At 36.1% G+C, this 22,028-nt stretch overlaps 1 protein-coding gene across 1 annotated transcript in view; it reads left to right on the top strand.

Annotated features, from left to right (window-relative positions):
* Window positions 1-22,028, top strand: part of STT3B (STT3 oligosaccharyltransferase complex catalytic subunit B) — a 53,581-nt gene that overhangs the window by 7,246 nt on the left and 24,307 nt on the right. Inside the window, exons 2-4 of the mRNA XM_072853924.1 lie at window positions 15,147-15,255; window positions 17,058-17,345; window positions 19,070-19,135. Of these exons, the coding sequence (XP_072710025.1) occupies window positions 15,147-15,255; window positions 17,058-17,345; window positions 19,070-19,135 (463 nt within the window). The remainder of the gene's footprint in view (window positions 1-15,146; window positions 15,256-17,057; window positions 17,346-19,069; window positions 19,136-22,028) is intronic.

The raw sequence follows: 22,028 nt of genomic DNA, 5'->3' as shown, positions 1-22,028 counted from the left end.
AGTCTTCTTTTAGAAAACATAGGAGGTGAGACAGAATGCTTGCGAAGTGTTGACCCTTTTATTGATTTGTGGATAGCAGAGTGAAACTTGAGAAGGAAAATGTATCTGAATGTTTTATGTAGGCTGGGTCGAACCCAACCGGCAAGTTTAGCTTTTAATGCCATGATTTTTTTTTTTTTTTTCCCCAGTCTTCAACAAATACAAGCACTTGACTAGCTAGAGCAAATGCTATGATGAAAATCCTTGAATGGACTTCTCTTGGCAGATATCCTATTATTTGAGCAGCTTAATATGTTCTGTTTTTTAAACAGAAATTTGATTTGATTACATAGGGTTAGGGTGGTTTATAAAGGTTACCTTTTGCTTCCTATCATAATTCTCTCTCTAATAGTCTCTGGTTTTGGCAGCCTATAATCCTAATACTCATGTTTTTAAATCTGTCTCATGTTGAACTGGTGGGGGAAGGGGAGAATAAAAATTTTGGACAGTAAAGCTAGCAGGAAAATTCAAAATCGTATAGGTACTAATAGTTTTTTAAATGGGTTGGGGTAGGTTGGGTTTAGGGAGGTGTCTTTGCTGTTCCACCAGGATCTCTTCTGATTCAGTCAGGTTATTTCCCATTTAATGTCTGTCTGTGCACATGCTGCAGAGTTTCCTCCTTAATTTTTGAAAATTCCATTCTTGAAAGCCCTTTGAGGTACATTTGTACTGACATTTAGGGCTAATCCTGAGGGCTGCTTTCTACTTAGCAGAGCCATTAAAGCTGCTGCTTTCGGAGCCTGTGGATCTTGCACCCTGTAGCAGGGCATGTGGAGATGTTGTTATTAACTCCTTCAGCAAAACTTCTTCTAACCATCAGTCTTACCACTTGCTTGGAGAACAAAGTGAACTTAGGACAAGTATTGCTATCCTCTTTCTGTGCTTTACGTCTGCAGTAAATTTTGTACTATGTCCAACGGACAGACTTCATTTCCGGCCCTGTAGCTGAGCAGAGCTTGTGATCTTTATCTGAGCTGTTGCTGAGAATCAAGCTGAGGTATTTTTAATGTGGGTAGCCGGTAGGTCTGGGCTTGAGAGGTACCATGAAATTGACCCTAATGCTGCACTGCACCTTACGTAAGTTGAAGCAGCCCTAGGAATGACTTTAAGGACATAGATACAAACAAAATAGATCAGCTTCTCTATTTCTCAATTTACTGCTGCTTTCCCAGGGTAAAAGCTCCTTTGGCATATGGGAATTAAATGCTTCCTATACTTCAAAAGTTCTTGCTATTAAGTGAGGCAATATCCCTGTGCTTTAGAAAGAGAAATGGTCTATTTTTAAAAAGGAATAACTGAGTGTTTGTCCGTGAGTGTTTGTAAGAGCAGGAAACAGCATTTAAAATGTCTGCCTGCTATGGGAGACCCAAGTCCGGTACCATGTGCTACTTTTTAAAGAGCCTGTCCAATATAAATGACTGGGGTATATGGACTGTAATGATAATTACTTCCAGGTGTTACAAGGCTTATTGTGTCATTTTCTGTGGCAGTTGATTTATATGGGTTATGTTAGTTTGTTAGTCAAAGAGCATGTTGGAGTTCTGTTCAGCTGATAATCCATGAAGGCAGAATTGCAAAACACCTTCTGAAAACTCCCCTCACTTGAAACAAACAAAAATCTCGGGAAACTACATTGCAACTGAGGATGCAAGTTTGGCTTGATAATTGATTTTTAGTGGTGTTCTTAATGGGATTGCTGTTATCTTCTAGAGTGTTTTACACAGTATTATTCACATCTATTTAGAAAGAGTGGCTCACTATGCATGGGCACCATCTATCCTGTTTGTTGAATGGTAAATGGATTTTGCAGAAGGGAAAAATAGCATGTAATTATGTAATTTTAAACTGTTCTGGCACACGTGGCTGAGCAGCCTACATTTTGTGAGTTCTTTGCTCTATTTTTTTCAGTCTCTGTGTTCATTTTTTGCAATTGTTATACTATAAATGGTAGCTAACTTTTTTAACTCCAAAGAGTGTGATTTTATTTATTTTTATTCTGATCTTCTCAATAGATGGATATTTTAAGGAAATCTAGGTATGGAAGCACCTGTTTGAGGATGCAGCTGACTGGGAAGACCACATGTTGAACTGTGCTTGTGTGCTATAGCCAGAGGATTTGAAAATCAGCAATGTGTTTTCTTGATGCAGAAGCAAAACATAACAAAACAAGCCTACTTGTCCTGAATACTTTTCTTTATGTCTATGTTTATCCAGCTTTTTTTTTCCCTGTAGTCTATTGCATATGTCGAATATATTTCCTTCCTATACTAAACTTATCCCAAGCAGCATTTGGAAGTTCAGTTGAATAACTTAGAATTTCATAAATATTGTTGGGAATGTGTATGTTGAAAAAGGCATTTTCATCTTCATGGCTGAAATATTTAAAGTTTGTCATTTGGGTATTAAAGGCCTTTAAAATGCCTTTAATTATTTCTCTGGCAATAGATAAAATGCCTGAAAGTTGCAGTTCTTCTAATTTAGAAAGTCAATGAAACAAAATTGGAGCTTTGGCGTTATTATATTGATGTTAACAATGGAAGTAAATGGGTGTCTCTTTGGCTTGCTTTACTGCAGAACAAGAGTAATGAAAGCCAATGCAGCGTTTGAGTTTTCCAGGAAGTTGTGTAATGCTACTGTGTTTTGCCTGTTTTATCTTATACAGGTGACTAGAATGATTTATCTAATGTCAAATGTCTCAAGTAATAGTTGAAAAACTGTTGCATATGTCTCATAATTCATTTTACTCTGTAACAGTTTAATCTTTCATTTGCCAAAGAGAGAATGGATTTTGACACTGGAGAGAGTACCTTAAACATTTGCAACAGTATCTTAATTTGTGATGTCTCAGGTCAGCTAGTAATGACAAATGTAATTTTTCTCCTATGGCTAAACATGTTCAGGAGCCAAGGACTTTTTAGTGCTTTGATTTTGTAATCCACTGCTACTTCACCAACACTCCCCCCACCCTGCCACAGTAAAGCCCAATTTTTGCTTGGGACAAGACTGGATGATGTGTTTTGTGTCAAATGCGTCATGCTTTTAATTGTTTCATCACTGAATTTTATTTTCTAGCTTTTGCTTTAGTAAATTAACTTAAGGGTCCCTTTTTCCTTATGCTTCCATTATACTCCAGGTTCAACACAACATTCTTACCTATGCACATCGTGGTTTTGCTTTGTGATAGTATGTTCTATACAGTGCCATCTGCTGTCTTCTTTCAGAGCTATCTTCAAGAAGAAAAAGCCACAGAACAGGTTTAAATGTTAGTTGAATGGTACTTTTACCTGGGAAGTTAAGCAGTGTTGTCTTCTATCTCAGTGTCTAATATGCTGTGCTAGAGTACCCGTGGATATCATTTGCACATTGGAAAACACATGGAAGGCAATTCCAAAGGTTCCTTTGAGAACCTCCAGGAAGCTGCTGATGGCGGTTTAGAGTCTTTTGAGTAAAACCTGACTGTGAATATCTACAATATGACAAGGTGCTGTTAAGCTTCTCTTCATCACTATTAATTGACCTTATTTGCATCTAATCAAGTGGAGCGGTTCTCCCAAATTTCCTATCATCTGTTGGACATTTCCTGGGATAGTTTTCTGCTGTGTTAACAACTTAAGGCAACTCGCAGAAATCTGATAAGCACAGGTGTCAGGATCTGCAGCTGGATGCAGGGAGAGGGAAACTCCCCTTTTCCAGCAGCAGTGAGCTACTATATTAGCACATCTTGTACCCTGATCCAATCTCAAGTATCTATGAGTTCTCCAACCAACAGGCTGTGGGTTATTGAGGGGTGAACATATCAATAGTTTCTGCTAAAGCTCTTTTGCTGTGCTGTAACTGTTTAAAAGTTCTGCCAGAAATCAGGTTGTCATTGCTTAAATGGTTATATGGGATGTTGGGAATCTAGAGATGAATCCCTCTTCTGAATCAGGAAGACTAACTCTAGTTTTCTAATTTAAATGCACATTTGTGGAGAGAGAGTTGAGAGGGCATACAGTCTGGTGGGGATTGAAGTGTGAAAGGTCCTGGAATAGGCCAATTTAATTCATGTCTGGAGAGCAAGTAGAGAGAAGATTTAGGATTATGTGACCTAAGAACTATCCCTTGAGAACAACTGCTAGGTCCTTCCCAACAACTCTCACGTATTCCCTGCAATACCCCTCTTTTCAACCCCACCTGAACTGCAACTGATCCTCTTGCTTTAGTATCCTCCTTTTCCCATTCCTTTTCATGAGCAACCAGACGTTCATTTTACCTTACCCCATTTCATGTGGCAATGGGGGAGAAGGGGAAGCATGGTACCTCAAGTCAGTACTTTTTATTTAATAAAACGGCATTAGAAATTAAACTCATCCCTTTTAATGTTCATTAATATAAGACAGAAGGGCTATAGCTACCAAACTGTATACTAATGTAGCCAGCTGGTCAAGGAGGTGATGTGTTTTGGAAAGAACATGCTCCTGGACATATGATAGTTGAGGCAATGGTGAGCGTAGTCTGTGAATATTTCTGTAACAGCACTTGTGGCAGAAAGGCATCACATCTTCAAAGCATATGTGTATAATATTAAGCCTAGTTCATCTTAACAGTGTTCCCCCACCTCCACATTTTTATTGTATTTTTGGTTTTTTAAAAGCCCTTTTAAGGTCACTTCTAAACATGAATTGGATTTTACTAAAGTGACAGGAGCACAGTGAAATAGTTTGATAGCTACAATATAGTAAGACTAAGCAATGCTAGAAATTCCATCACGTAATGAGAAAACAAACATGTAACTTTAATTTCACATTGTACATGGCAGGAATTTAATATCAATTATAAATACTGTCTTAAATGCTGAGCACTGTAGTCACTGCAGTACACTTAACCTGTGCTGTTTCAGTGAGGATACCTAATAAAAAGCAAATAATGTTTTGTTATTAGACTTTTGTGTCTCTTGTGCATAGTCATTAAAGAAACATTGGTAACCATTAAATACAATTCTTAACAGGCTGAATTAAATTCAGTGAAAACTTGTTTTTTTTTTATTTAGACTCACTTGAAACAGTATGAAGATATAAAATAAATGTAGTGAATAACTAATTTTAAATTCTGCTTGCCATACTTATTTCAGAATAAATCAGACATTGAAAGTTCATCAAGAATGCAAAATATGGTTAAAAAGATAAACTCCAGTCTGTGTGTTGTAGGGAAGGATGAAGACCACTTTCTGTTGTCATCTACTTTCCTGGTCTTTGTTTATTTTATTGGTGATATTTTATTTTATTTATCCTATTCCCACATTAGTTTCCTCCAGTGTGAGAATATGCAGTCACTTTGCAAACAGCTGGAAGTCTTTCTGCCTTCAGCTGGAGGCCACCATCCCTTCTGCTAGACTGTATTAATAGATCATGTGAGTACTCCTAATCTGCTTCGGAGAAAAATCAGGTGAAATAGGTTAGATCATCTTTAGAGTGGTTTGCTTTTTAGCTGCTATTCAAGCTAATTTTTCTGATTTGGGCACAGAAGTAGATTAGGAGTGCTTCTGCACTCCTTTTAAGTAGCAAAGGTCAGTTGAAGGATAACTGCCACAGTTAAATTTGGGTGTGTAATTCAGTACAAGGCATCCTGGAGTTGTAAATTTTTATCCCCCACCCCATCCTTTTGCACTTTGGGCTATATTCAAGCCTTTTTCTTTTCAGCTTTATTTGATTAGGGTTTATTTGATTCAGATTTATTTGATTAGATCTATCTCTAGGTTTCTGCAAACCCTGGGCATATTGTTTGGTTTGTTCTGCAGGTGGCTATATATGTATCTCTATAAACATACATACCCACAGCAGTAAATTGCCTGATTAATGCAATATTTATGTCTATTTCTGCCAGGTTACCGAAAGGTTAAGCAGAATTTGAGCAGACATATTTAAGTTAGATAAAATTAGGTCTTTAACCCAGCCTCAATCATTGGACCGAAATTGTTCGAGTTAGATAGACTGTCTGTTTCTGCTCTGATGATGCTTTGTATTATTCACTCTGAAACATTAATTTCTAATTTTTCAGCATTCATTGTAGTAAAAAGTCAGTAAGTCAATATTGCAACAGATGGAGCTGAACAGGTGCTCTATGAGAGGTCCAGCTTCCTGGACTAAACATAATCTACGTACAGAAAGGACAATTGGAAGAAAGCATAGTCAGAGAATTCAGGTAACTGAGAGCTAGTTGCAAGAGGAAGAATAGCAAGTGTATTAAGAGAGATACTAAAGAGCAAATATTTACGGAGTATTGGATTAAACACTACATTATTTTAACTTGCTAAACTGACTTACACTGCTGACATGCAACCACAGCACTGTAGATTCTTTTAATGTCTGTGAGCTAACAAAAAACTTTGTTGACATAATCTGTACAGAGTGGTTTGATATCTAATGTCCGATTCTGGCTGGACGTACTCTTTCTGATGTTACATGGAAGTTCAAGCAACAGGCTGTTGATTATTGAGGAGTGAACACAATAGTTTCTGCTAAAGCTCTTCTACAGTGCTATAACTGTGTAAATGTTGTGCCAGAAATAAGATTGTCGTTGCTTAAATGATTGTATGGGAAGTTGGGGATCTAGAGCCTTTCTGAGGGTCCTGTTTACTTTTTACCATGTCTTGTATTTTACAGGGTAGAAATGGTCTGCCAGGCCACCTTGCATCCAGACTGATTCCTTAAATTTCACTTAATGGGAAATAATTGTGAAGTTGGTTCAACTGCATTTTAGTGTAGCTGGTACTTCCATAGTTGCCACTGCATTGTAGCATACAGATGACTTTATTATGTAATAGAGATGATGACTGTGCCGCATACTCCCAAATAGTTAAAATATAATTAAAATACCCGCAATGAATAAGAAATACCCTTTATTTCACTCTGTATTTCAGACTATTACAGAAATTAGTATTCTTTTCTGGGTACATATTAGGTCTTGCTACAATATAGCAGGTAGTATGTTTGAGATTAGTTTAATAAGAGTCCACTATATTTGTTTAGGTGTTGTAGGTTGCTTTGTTCTATAGTAGAAGACCATGAAAAAAGTGGCTTGGGAGCTAGCCGTACACGGTTCCCAGTCAATTCTTGTGAAACAGACATGTTCAGCCCATTGATTTCTAGTATCACATTTCTCACAGAAAGAATATTTTGCTGCTTAAAATATATTATTCAGGTAATTGCCTTTTGAATTCCTTTCTGCTGACCAGATCCTCATGTACCAGCCTTTAACTTAGAAGGTCCTGAAGTTAAGCTGCCTCCATCCTGTTAAAAACAAGTACAGCATGAATCTGTTTCATCCAGAAGAAACATCCTTCTTGAACATATTCTTGAATTCAGTGCAAAGCCTTCAGAGTTGCAAGATGTAAGGCTAATGCGCCACAGAGTAGCCCAGTAGCACTCAGAAGAAACCAGACGTAACACTGTAGGGCCTTTTGAATTTGTGATAGTTAATACTGGATTGAGCAGAGAAGTGATGCCTCTCAAGAAGCTGATGCTGTCAAAAGGTATGGAACCAATATTGCCATTAGTATTGATGCGAGTCATAGTGTAGTATCTGCAGTGAAGTGTATGTCCAGTAGAGAAGAAAACAAGCATTCAATTTTTCCCCGTAGGAATTTCACATTATTCTGTTTGCATCTTATCATTGAAACCTCTTGGGAATTTTGACTGTCCCAAGAAAAAATGGCATCATCACTTTCTTCTTAGGTCTAAAACGTTGTTAAATGTTATGAATGGCAGGCTTCACTGGCAAACTATGTCTTTTAGTACTGATAAAACTAACTCTTTTCTTAATAATTTGCCTTGAGACATGGAATAATTCAGAAGCAAGAGAGAAAAAAGTAATGAAAAAGCCTAATAGGCATCGGAGGAAGTGTCTGAAACTGTAGGCAGATACATGCACACTACAGTGATGATGGGAAGCATATCGTGGCTTCAGATGTGGTATATTGTGTGAAAAGTATAAGCTGTGGTCATGGAATGCTTTAAAAGCTTGCAGCTCTTTAGCAAAAATATTGAAGATGCCCTGGGCTCTCTGAAGAAGTTAGAGTGACTGTATGCTCCCTGTAGAATTTCATATCATTAAGCTACTGGTGGCATGCAGTTCTTGATTTTAGCACTTGCTAAGCATGATATTGCAGGCAGTGAAAATACCATGCCAAGTAGTGGCAGTAGGAATGCTGTAATCCTTCTTAAACACATTGGGGACATTCTGATATTCTTAATGGCTATTCTTAATGGTTATTCTATAACCATTCTGGTATTCTTCAGGATTTCCATTGAGCATGGTTGAATGTTGGACCTGAAAAAATAGGTGCCCTTCTGGTTGTGCCATCCAGCTTTTTCTTCCTGCCTGGGCTTCCTACTGGTCTTTTCCCATCAGGGATTATTCTAATGGTATTACAAAGAGGAGGAGTTTTGTTGCTCAGCTGGATTCCAGGAGCAGAAACTTCTTCCTCCTTTGACTCAGAATTTCCATCTTTTCTGAAGTTAGGTGGCCACATCACTGCAGAACTTCCTGCCATTTTATTACTTTAGCATACTAACTATCCTTCATATAACAAAGGAGTCTTTGCCACATTTTTCTGAGTGAGTGTGTTTGTTCAGAATTAAGAAATCTGAACTCAAAAGCAAGATCATGACCACTTTTGAACCTGAGGAAACTCAGAATGATAGTACTGCTGCCAATTCTCTTATCAAACATTAGACTTCTGGTTGACAGTCAACTTGCAGGATGTGTATTTATCTTTTCAAATGGCCCTACTTGCAACAAAACCCCTAAAGATCAGTTGGGTCTCTCTAAATGTAGGTCACTCTTGGGAGCTTTCACCAAATACTTGATATGATATTAGTTGAGGCTTATCTCAGAATACAAAGAGTAATTAAATATCCATGTATTTTGAGATAAAATCATAAAGACTAAACCATAAAAAATTCCATATTTAACCCCCTAAAAATGACAGAATTAGGACAATATTAAATTCTACATCAGCCAAAGCTTTTATTTCTTCTTTCTGATGGACTTGATTTAATAATTGTCTCTTTCAATCAACTTTAGTAAGGACTGTGCAAACATGTTCTATGTCTCTTGTGAAAAAACAGGGTAGAGTTAATGTGTTCATGACTCCTGGGTGTTTGCTGTCCAGTGAGGTGCAGAAGCTCCAGTTGAGTGTGCAAAGTGATAACATGTTCCACGTAAAACTGTGCTAGGTGTGCATCTAGAGAAATTCCAGAAAAAAGATTTGTGGACACACAAGTACTTGATTATATATAAAAGTTCTAATTAGGGACAATTCATGCAGTGTATCTTTATGTTTGTATTAGATTTAAGACCTAATAAAATCATTCTGCTGGCATCAGCTTAAGTTAAGAAGAAAGGAACATGAGATTTTTCTGAAATAAAATTGCCTGGTTGCTCTTCCATTTTGCAGAGTTATGTCAGGTTTAGCTCGGGTAAATGGAGGACCACCCTCTGTCTTGCTGGTTCTTACACATGTAGACCTCAGTGTATGTTTTCTCCATTCTTATTGGGAAGTCTGTAACACCTTGGTTTTGGGTTGTGGGCGGTAGGAAAGGCTCTTTACCTATCATAAGTACTTTTGCCTACAGGTATTGCTGGTGCAAAATTCTGGTCTTGTTTAGTTGAAACTGGCTTAAATGTCCATCCAAGGTTATAAACTCAACACAAGTAAGCATTTTCATGATGAGAAATACTGTCGTAGTGCATTGAATTCATTATGTGATTGATTACTGTACTTCCATTTTAAAAACCATATGCAAAACTCATTGTGGTAATTACTTATTTGTAGATACAGACTTCAGAATAAGTCTTTCAGGATGGTGTGCTAGTATAATATGTAGGCAAGCAGGTGTTCTAAAATTTAATATGGAATACTGTATATGTGTTTCTTTGTTTCATTGCAAGTTACTGAACTTTCTCGTTAGGTTTTACATAAAAGCGTTGCACTGAATAAATTCTTCCTTTGGATGCAAAGAATATGTCGGATATGGAGTCAATCTCCGACTGTCTTTTTCAAGAATCTAGACTTCCCATCTCTAATTAGATGCTGTATGGCAGAATTTATTCTGTAATCTACATTTGCATTAAAAACTGACTCCTAGAATTGCTCAGATAGCTTGTAATGTTCACAGTTAGTTTGTATCATGTAATTTTTCTGAATTTGCAGATGTGAAATTTTTGTGCATCTGCAGCTGAACACTTTTAGAGCACAGAAGCCTTTATAATTGCAGGCTTAGAAAATTTTCAACAGATTCTGTTAGTAAGGAGATTATATATTCTCAGATGGCTATAAAATGCCAGATAAAAAATCTAGATGATGGAGCAATAGTAGCATGCAATTGATAGGGTTTTAGACAGTCAACGACATTCCCACAAGAAGCAACACTCCAATCTTGCGCCCTGTTGTAATGGGAGGGTCAAATGAATTCCATCGCCATCAGTGTAATTTGCCTTAAATGTTGTTAAGATCTGAACAAAGTAACTGCATTGCTGTACGTGTGCTCTTTTCCTATATGTTCTTACTTTCTCAGTAGGCTGAATTTTTTTTGAATGTTCATCTTAAATAGTACTTTTGTCAAGAAAATACTAAACTTAGGAATGTCAAAGTCAGAGATATCTCCTTATAAATATAGCAGTAATTGTTGCTGGGAAGTGCTGGAGAATTCTGTAGCTCCTGGACAGAGCAAGTGACCGCTGTGAATAGCATTAACTAATCATCTTAACAGCTTTACCTTTTGTCATCGAAAAACCAGTTCATTCAAACCCAAGCATGAACAGATAGTTAAGATTAAGTATTAACAGTACATAACATATAACTGAAAACTTTTCAGGCTTTATTTTGCAAGTTGCCTAGTTAAGCTTACCAAATTAATGTTGCTACTAAAAAAAAAAAAATATATGCCTATGCTCGGTTACTTTGCTGTTGCTGCTTGAGCTCTGTTCTATGCTGAAATCGAAATATGCTTTGAAAATGAGAACCATATCTTAACTCATCTTCAGTTTTCTACTGAACCAACCAATATAGTTATCTCTAATAGTGCTACAAAATTAATGGTACCATGCATAGAGCACTTTTGTGATCATCAGAGCATCCCCCAAAAGGTTCAAACTACAATATCAGCCTAATTTGGTGGTTGGGACTTTGAATTCTGAAATGTACAAAGACTTAGGATTGTTTGATGATTCCTTTAAAGCTTAACTCAGAGGAAGAGACAGTTCAAACTACAGACCTGACAGAAAGAGGCAAGGAGAACAGCAGAGCATCACTTTTCCTCCTAGAACGTCAGCTAAAATAAGAAAAGTCAACGCTTACTGGTGTTAGTCAGTCAGGTCCTTAAGAGCTCTTCTCTGCTGAATGTTAGCAAGTGTTTATCTTCTTGACAACATGGACTGAGAACTTGAATATTCTTCTCAGTCTTTCAAGCTAAGTTCTTAATTAGGCATGTGCTTCACATAATTTTGTTCTTTCTCAGATCTGTTTCAGAGTGACTTGCCTCAAAGGGATGAGGAAGGATGAGAGGGGATCTTGGGAAATGGGTGAACAGTTCCCACACCTCAAGATCAGATGGGTATGAGGGTTGAGGGTGGGAGAAAAGGGATCCTTTCCTTCAGTCTGGTCCTGTCACGTAGTACTGCATCCTATTTAGTCGCTGTAAGCAGCAGTGTACTGTGATTACACTGTGGAACAATAATAATGTGTTCCTTTGTCTCCTTGGCTAAAGTCTAGCCAGTCAGAAGGAAGGTTGGATACAAACCCCAAATATCACCTATTCTTGCTGCTGCTGGAGATGGAAGAACTGAAGAAGGCAGTGACACTCAAGCCTGAAATGCAACCCCTACCCAGCACTGGCTGTTCTTGTCTTCTGATTCCTTCCTCAGTTGCAGTCCCTAAATCTCCAGGATGCGGGCATAGGCAACAGTTTTTCTGGTATTTCCCAGGGTTGTTTTACACCCCCATGAATCCTATAGATAGTTGTAGATACTTGGACAGTACTGCTATAGAAATACAATACCACCATGCTGTGTTTCAAACACAGTTTGAAAAGCACCAAGATAGTAAGAAGGTTGTGTGACTATGGTTTGCGATACTCACTGTTTGTTAGTGGTGCTCTCCATTATGGCCAAAAGGGAAACAGTTTTTCAAGGTTCAGGCTTGTCCCTAAAGGAGTAGAGTGCTGTGAAGTGGGTAAGTGGCACCAGAGCATAATACTGGCATCATATGATTGCTAGACCATACTGTTGTCTGGTGCCCTGCCCATTGCTGCCACTTTGTCAATGCCTGAAGCAGGCTTTGATATGCAGCATTACTCATCAAGCTTCTCCTTATATATGCATATGTTTATATTGACTTTTTAACTTATTTTTGTTTGCAGGTTACCTAGTGGGAGGTGAAGTGAGCACTTTTTTTTTCTTTTTTTTTTTTTTTTTTAAAGTCAGTGAGGTGCTGTGGTTAAGCTTCTAAATACTTTTTTTAGGTTTCTGTGGTCAGAAGGCTATTGTTCTCACCTATAGGTCTTCTCACAGTGAAAAATTAATGTACCTATAGTATTGCTAATAATTTCTGCTGTAAAGGCATGCCCAGCTGTCTCTGCATGCTTTCATTTGTGGCAAAAGAATCAATCGCTTTTTGAAAGAAGGGGTTAATAGATTTGTATCTATCCAAAAGTACGTTAGGAGGGAAGATTAAATTCTTACCTCTTAAGTGGTGGAAGTAGAATGCTGTTGCATTTCAATTTTAGGTGGTAATTCATTCTCATTAAAGACTTAATGGGATGCTGCCAAAGTACAAGACAGTTGTTCGCATCCTTCTGAAGTCAGTTATGAAGCTTTACTAGTTTGAAACATGAGGAGAATGTCAATATGTATTCTTGCCTATTTAATTTGTTTAACTAATCTTTTAATGCTCTAAAAATAAACATTAGTCATACTTTTGTAGCCTCTGTGAGTTTGAGACATGATTTAAACATTTGAAAGTAATCCATGTTAGTAAATACCTTTCTTGTTTCCTTTTTAAAGTTCTAGGATAACAACATTGGCTGGGTTTTCAGTGCGTTTTAAGTCCGGTCCATAGCTGGCTGGATTGTATGCGTCCTGTGCAACACGGAACTCCTGCTTTGTCTTGTACCGTATTGCAGGCACTTGGCACTAAACAAATTAACAATAGACCTTGCTATACTAAGATAAGAGGCTAATTTTACAGGTGCAGCATTTCATAAATCACATTGTAGTTGACAGTTCAGAACTGGAGAATTAATATTTAGAAATCTAGTCAAATGGGAATAGTTGCAGGCTTATTAGAAACAAATGTCACATTGCTGTTTGATACAAAGATTTCTAGATCAGAATGACTGATGTTTGTGTGAATTTTCTTATATAAACAGGACTAATTACTTCTGAAAGTCCGCAGTTTTATCAGTTAATGTATCCTGTATAACTGCTTTTTTAACATGTAAAGAGAGCGTTCCTGAAAATACTGCACTGTATTTTTTATTTACTTAATTTTAATGTCACTTGACTGATGCTGTGATAGTTCAGTCAGTGGAAACATGCAAGTTTGCTGATACCCAGACTTGATTTTCAATTCTTTTTGTTCTTTCACTGTGTAGATGAAGAAATCTGCACATGACCTCTGTGTGGTTGTACTTCAGATATTAGACTTGTGCTGATTAAACAAGTAGGAACTTGATGGGTCTTACAGCCTTGAATGACATTAGCTTTATTCTGTTGAACTGAATTAGTTCAAAATAAACCTGTGATATTTTGGGAATCCTAGATATACGAAATAATTTGAGGTAGTTTTAAAATTTGTGTTAGAAGTGATGCATGTTAGTGATATAAGTGGATGCTTTCATAAAATAGACAAAATGAAAAATACACATAAGCTTTTCTATCCTTGACTATTAACTGTCTTTGGAAGTCTTTCACGGTGGTTTGCTCATCTAACCTGTTATCTCTTATGGTATTGCACTTAGTCATCTGAACTTCTACTTAACTAATGAATATGATCTTTAATACTTCTTTAACTAATGAATTTCACATTGTTATGTAAATTCCAATTAGAATATCTGTTAGGAGGGTTAGGTTTGTGGATGTTGTTTGTTTCAGAAGTGGTGTTCACCCAGGCTTTTCTAAGCCTGAACTTTCTTTACAAAACTCTACAGCATCCATACCTGTAGTCTTGTTAGTTTGGCTTTTGAATGATCATGAGAGAGTTGTGGTTTGGGGTAATGTGCGCTGCAGTTCTCACAGCAGTCTGATACCTAATTTGAAGAATTAATGGACTTTGTAATAGTTGAAAGGTTTTGCTATCTGAAGTTTGAGAAGTTGGAAGAATTATGTGCCAGAAAAGTGGAATATTAATGCCTTGATGGCAATCCTTCAATGTTTTTTTTAATGGTACATGGGCAATGTGGAAGACTGAACTGAAGGTATGCATGGGAGGGCTTTTGTTCTACAAGGAATTTTCTGCAGCAGAGAATGTACAAACTTTGAAGATGAAACTTCATCTACATAGATTTTACATTGTGTAGATTCTTACTGATTGAAAGAAGGGAATATGCCAATGCCACTAGTTTGATAGTGTGAACAAATAGACTGATAGCATATTATTACATTACATCACCTCTCAATGTTACATGAAATAGAGCAGAAGTACTGGGTAGCTATTCTGTCTCAGAATGGGATTCTTGCATTGATTCTTCCATGATCTTAATTCTGCTTAAGTGGTATTCTGGATGTGGTAAATAATTGGCTGATAGACTACGTTTGAAAACTAGCTTTAAAAAGGAATGCAGAAAATGGCAGGAGTATTTGTCAGAGTGATAGAAAACTTTTTAACGTTTACCAAAAAAAAACCCCCAAAACTATAGTGGTCAGTAAAATATAGTGGTCAGTAACTGAGAGCTTAGGAATTTACTTTAAAACTATAGATTTAAAGAGGATCATTGTACTTATATACTAAATGAGATGCTAAAGTTTAATTACATTCTAGGTCTTAGAAAAGAGATGACTTAAGGTATGCTTAAAACTTAGGTTCTTGGTTTTTATCTCCTCCTCCCTTCTTTTCCTCTGTTTCTTTCTAGGTTTAACTATAGATCAACACATCATCTTGCATCCCATGGGTTTTATGAATTTTTAAATTGGTTTGATGAAAGAGCATGGTATCCACTGGGAAGAATAGTAGGTGGAACTGTAAGTATTGTAATGGTAACTTAAAGATGACTTTTCAGTAAGTTTTGTTGTTGTTGTTGTTTTTTTAACTTCCAATACTAATTTGACATTGATAAAAGGAGAATCTTAATAAAATATGCTTTTAATTGTCCAGTTGCTGCAGAGGAAATAGCAAGATGTTTTTAATTTTTAGCTGCAGGAACTAAGACAGGAAGTCAGCCTGCTTTAGTCTTTATCCAACAGCGTACTGTGAACAAGAAATACAGAGAACTGAGTTTTACTTCCTTGCATATGAACCTCTAATAGTAATAAATAAGGGTATTACAACTCTTGAAATTCTGGTACATGAAATGAAAAAAGCAAAAAAAAAAATTTTTTTTAACAACAGTTACCTAAATCTCTTAAAGCACAAGTTTTAATCCAATGGTATATTTTGATTGGACTTCATGTGTGTATGGAAAAGGTTAGGATTTCACTGGGAAAAGACCTTTTGAAATTAAATCAGTGGGACACCTGTATGAAGCATCAGGAGTAGGTAACAGTGGTGTTGATGCAAGTTACAAGACAGGAAAGGTGTCCAAAACTATTATCAAATCAGAATACAAATATCGTTCATTAGTAGAATAGCTTTAGTAACACTAACACAGCCATGTGTTACTTAATGTGTGAAAATGCATGAAAACTTTTTAATTATAGTACATACAATTTACATGCATTTACGAAGTTTTTTGTAACAATTAGATCACCATTTGTTTTAGTATCTTAGAGATACTTGAGACTCTTTTTATGTAACATGCATGTGTTTTTTCCATACCTGTATTATATGAAGTAAAAACCCTTAGGAAATAGAATTGAAATGTTGATTGCATACATTATTTTGCAAGTCACATGGCATATTATGTTTTAATAGTTTATCTTGAAATAAACTATGCAAGAGCTACACCAGCTCTCAAGGATATATGCAGGGGAACATTCTGTCATCTGTTAATTTAATTTAGTGCAATGCCCTTCTTAGCTTTTGAAAGAAACTAAAGCAGGTGAAGTCCATATTAGCTTTTCTACTACATATTGATTTTTCTAATGTTGATAAATGTGGGAGGGTAGAATTCCTATTAAGAATATTTTAATGTTCTCCAATATTCTATGATGGGTTCAATAGATCTTTGTAAGCCTATGCTACCTTTCCTGGAGGACATCTCAATTCAATTTTATAGGACTTTATTTTAATCATTCATATCCAACGATGTCTACAGATGTCTTGCAAATATATAATACTCAACTGACTGTCAGCTTTTCAGCTGAAAAAAAAAATCTTGTTGATGCACATTTTCTTTCTCCATGAGTAACAAGAAGTGAAAGAGTGGCATGGTATATTTTGGAGGAAAATGGATAGGGCTGGGAAATGTTTCTGGGTTTCTTCTTGTTGTCTTAGGGTTTTGGGGTTTGTTTTTTTCTTAAAGCTGTTAGCTGGCTTGAATTTCTCTTGCAAACTTTAGCTTCTGCTTCCATACCTTAACAACAAATTCTTCTCATTATATGATAAATGTCATGCAAGATAGCATATTATCTGTATGCTGCTTATTCCTTTACAAAATAGATTATATGTAATTGTTAGCATTTGGATAAAATTTAAAGAGCCTCTGGTATTCAGCAGTGTTGTCAAAACATGATTAAAGTAGTATTAAAATAATTCCCTTAGCTTTACCTGCTCACTGCTTGTATCAGCTTAAGAAATGACTATTTTGTTGCAAATTATATGCAAATAACCTTACCATGATCATTTTCTGCAATAACTTAGTGGTTTTATTTTTCCCTCCTTTTAGGTATACCCAGGACTGATGGTGACAGCAGGTCTTATACATTGGATTTTAAATATGCTTAACGTGACAGTCCATATAAGAGATGTATGTGTGTTCCTAGCACCGGTTTTTAGCGGCCTTACAGCTATTTCTACTTTCCTGCTCACCAGAGAACTGTGGAACCAGGGAGCAGGGCTTTTAGCTGCCTGTTTTATTGCCATAGTTCCAGGTTACATATCCCGATCAGTAGCAGGATCATTTGACAATGAAGGCATAGCTATTTTTGCACTGCAGTTCACGTACTATTTATGGGTAAGTAATTGCTGAGTCTTTTGCTTTGGAAAGGTTTTTTGGTTCCTCCTCCAACCAAATGACTGATTTTTCTTAGAATCCATTGAATTCTTCTTTTCCTCCCTCTCATTCCTCTTCCCCTTGGCTCTTGAACAGGCGAGTACTGAGAAGTCACATGATCTGAACCACTCCATAATCATGCTCTTTAGTTTGCTATGTAAAAGTACCGTTCAACTGAAGTATGTGTGTCCTGTAGTAGTAGTAGTAGTAATAATAATAATAATAAGTCTATAAATTTAAAGCAAACAGAGAGGTTGCTTCTGTTTTTCAGTTTGGAGGTATTAGTGTTATGTGCGCATTAAACTTTAGCCTCCTTATTTAGCTGGTGAAAAGCAGTAGACTCTGAATATAAAGTGCTTTGAGTTGTCTTCTGGAGAAGCTGTTGACTGTATGAAGGGTCTAGTCTTTGACTTAAGCATCCAAATTAAATACCCAAAGCTGTCCAAAGCAAGATATTAATATTTCTTGCATGCTTAAAAAAATAGTCTGTCTTTTACTTAGCCTACTTGCTAGTGCAGCTTGTGTGTCACTCCTTAATCTGTATGTGGAATTGCATCTGTAATGTGGTTTTGTATGAAGGAATTTAGATGGAGTTTTTCTGGACTGTTGCATCTATTTTGGAAATATCACAAATAGCATAACTATATTGTTAATTCAGCATAGACACAGTATGGTACTGTCTCTTGTGCTTTCCTTGAATGCATATACTTTTCATTTTGAGTGTCTCCATGTATGTACAAGGTCATTACAGGTTTTCCCATGATTTTGTCAAGAGTTCTACTTTTCATAAGCAGTTGCATACTCACAAGTTTTTTAGCTTTAGAATATTTCAAGCTTGGAATATTGTTGGTAGGAGTATAATGGAAGGGAATTCAAGTTTTTCATGACTGAGTGACTGGTGTTACTTAAATGTAGGTTTTTTAAATCTGGACTTAGAATAAACTGTAGCTGTAAAGGTGTACTGTGTTTGATAACAATAATATAATCAACCTACGTTGTTTTTATAATAACTGAGACATGATAGCAGTTATCTGTTCTTATGGAACTCATATTTAACTAAACTGCATAGTGCAATAATGTTTGCCTGAACTCTTGTGGAATTACTTGTGAATCAAATATATTTTATAGATAACTTTCTAGCTTTATTTAATGATGGTTTTTCATTCCTATTTTCCCACACCACAATCGCCACCATCATTTTTGGACAAAATCATACTCCTGGGCCAGTTTATGGATCCTGCTAAACCTTTAGTAGTATCTGGATGCTCTCATTAACCTTAAGTGAGTTTTTCAAAATTACAGAATAGCTCTTTTATCTATAATTGCAGAGTTGGGTCTGATGCCAGCCGAAGTAAGCCAAGGAGAGTCTACACTTAGAATTATAAAGTGGTCTAATGTCTCGGAGAAAGAGCATAGAGGTTTAGCAACTACTTTTCTACCTCGGATCATGAAGCAGAGAGTTGCATGGCATCCTGCCTCTGCTTTAACTAGAGAAATAGATATAAGCTGTTTTGTGTGTGAATGAATTGCACTTGTGGTTTAGTTTTATGGCCATCAGTTCAGAAGCATACAAATATAACTTGATATGTGCTAAAGAAGTTCTCTTGACAGTTGTTTTGCAATGAAATTTTGGAATATTGTCCAGTATTTGTTTGTCATTCAGAAATACTTGGTTATTTTTAAAGGTGAAGTCTGTGAAAACTGGGTCGGTCTTTTGGACAATCTGCTGCTGTCTATCCTACTTTTACATGGTAAGACTTTTATATACATAATAGCTAAACTATTTGAGTAGGGCTTACATAATCCATATGTTGATGAAGAACATATGAAGAAGAACATATGAAGAAGAAGGAGATTTTAATCTTTGTTGGAGCCATAATATAAAATTGTTGCTTCATATTACTATTAAAACCTTAAACTAGTAAAAAGACAGAACAAATATTTTGAAATTTAAAGTATTTAAATAAACACAAAACAACTTTTGGAAAAACTCTTTTAAGTATAATAACTTTACTTACAAATTTATCCTATGCTGTGAATAGGTACTCTGATTCGGTGGGATTTTTATTTTGATGCAGGTGAATTAAGGTGGAATTTTGATATTCATGTGTCCGTGTGTCATTATTAGTAAAATGCAATAATAATTTTTAAAATGTATGGACAAAGTTACACTTATATAACTTTGAAAGCTATTTTTTGGGGTATAATTATGCCATAAAGTAAAGCTTACCACCAGAACTGCTGAATGAATTCAATGTCAGATTAAACGATCATAAAGTCAATTTTCATTCTTGATCTATGAAAATGGACGCTGTTGTACAGATGTTCCTAAGGGCTGACAGAGGGGAAAAACAGCAGTAAAATTGAGGAGATAAAACTAATAGCAAAATGGAGGGAATTGGTTTCCCCCCTCCTCCATCTTCTGAAACCTTAGACTTGAGGAATTTTCCTGTATGAATCAGCCAAAGGTCCTTTTTTCCCCTAACTGATGAACTTTTTTTTGTGGCTATATGAAAAATAAATTAGCCTCAAAATAGCCAGTGGTGGGACAGTCAGGCTAATTACCTGGTGTCGGTTAAGATTGAGGTCTCAAATACTGCTTTTCTACAGTCAGGTAACTAGGCTTGCAAGAAAAAGGAACTTATGAACTGTTTTGCATGTCTTAATTTAAAGTACAAGGTTAATTCGGAGGTTATCTGGACGCTGCCTAGTTTTCCTCTAGCTTTAATGTTCATTGGGTTTTCTGGGAGATTTTTTGCTGTTAATACAGCAAATAATAGGTCTGTATATGTCGCCAAAGAGAATAGCTATCTCCTGTTAAGAGTACATTTATTTCCTCCCCCATTTCTCCTCCTTTTTGCCAAGTCATTAAATAAACAGCCACTTCTTTGCACATAGCATTGCTGTTTATATAGCATTACAGTGAAGAGGTACAGACTTGGTACAGACTTCTGTGCAGTACAAAATCAGGCAAGTAAGTTTTTGAATTGTTATATTTATATACCATAGTCTTTTTTTATATTGTGCCAGTTTATTGGCAAGATCCTCTAAAAGTGCTGTTCATAAATATGCAGATGACAAATATGATACTTCTACAATTTTAGTGCTGAAAAAAAATCACACAATACCAAGTTCTTCCCATCTTAGTCTCACTAGTGTCTTGGTCTGTGGGATTGTACGAGAGGGAGGGGATGTGATCTAGAGCGTGCATGGTGATAGAACATACAGAATCAATGTCGTCATCATGACATTCAATCCTTGAATGTAAATTAATGGGTTTTTCTTTTGTTTTCCTCTCAAGGTTATGATTTGTCCATAGCTTAGCCTCAGTGATTAGATGATAGAATTTTATTGCTTACAGAGTGTTCCTACTTCATCCCCGGTGGTGGTTTTCCATATATTGTGTTTCCCTTTGGGAAAGAGTTTTGTTAAGATGCCCTTCTAGATGTTTTGCTTAGGTAAATTTTTAGGACAAAGCATAATTGTACTATTCATTATATAGTATTCATTTGTCTTTCTCTGATGGTATTAGTTATGTTTTCAGTGTAAGTTGAAAATTAAATCAAATCACAATTTTGAGGTAGTAAGAGTCGGTTCTTGTATGGGGAGCTTGGGGAACAGCTCCTTGAAAGAGAAATGGATATTGCATGGACTGACAGAAATCTTTTTTGGTACGTGAATCTGTCTGAAATATATACCTAACTCACTGCGGTGATTTGACTTACTGCATTGCATTCCATAAGGAGAAGGGTTTTTTCTTGCATTTATATTTTTAGAGTTTATTTGACTTCAGCAACTTCTGCTTCGGATAGCTTTTTATGATGAGGAGGTAAAATAAAACAAAGCTTTACATTGAAGCAATCTTTGTAGGAGTAATAGCATGTTTCCACTCTTTTTGTCAATCTATGAGGATGCCTCAGTTTTGTTTGAAAAGTTTCAAAGTGCATCTTCAGTTCAGTACAATCTTCAGAGCTTAGATTTGATTTAATATTTTGATAATTAAAGATGCAGGTCTTTGGTCCATACAAACTGTCTGCTACCTGCTTCATTCAAACCTTTCCCTAAGTATGACAGTGTCCTAATTGCACATTTGTTCTCATTCTGTTCTGTCTTACCTATCTTCATATAATATTTTCTCTCAATAAATAAAGTTGCCTGTGTAAACCATGATACTTCATGCTAGTAATTTGGCAATAGGATCATGATAATCTGAAATGAGTTTGTAGAAAATTTAGAAGATTTCTATTCTGTTTGTTTCACATTGTCTGAATTGGTTAATCCAAATCTTGAAACGCTGGGTTTTGTAGTATTAGTATCAAAAACCAGTACTTGACCTCGTCCTTATTTTGGAATCTGTTCTATAGAGCATAGTCATTTGGGTTTCTTTTTGGATTCTAGGGCTTTAAAAATATCTACATGAATCTTAAGCCCTAAAGTACAATAGAAGTGAAAACCACATTAGCTAGTGCACTCTAAAAATGAAGATCTAGGGTAGGCATGGTACATATGGGAGAAGTCTAGACTGTAATTTGACAAGAGGACATGTGTTAAAATACAGATTGTCTAGTCAACGTTAGCTCTTCTAAATATGTTAGAAATTTAGATAAAACATTGTAATGATAGCTCATTAAATCTTTATCTAAA

The sequence above is a fragment of the Ciconia boyciana genome, chromosome 2, assembly GCF_034638445.1.
Source record: "Ciconia boyciana chromosome 2, ASM3463844v1, whole genome shotgun sequence".
Lineage (NCBI taxonomy): Eukaryota > Metazoa > Chordata > Aves > Ciconiiformes > Ciconiidae > Ciconia > Ciconia boyciana.
Note: the sequence above shows the minus strand (reverse complement) of the source record. Positions and strands in the feature narration are given on the sequence as shown.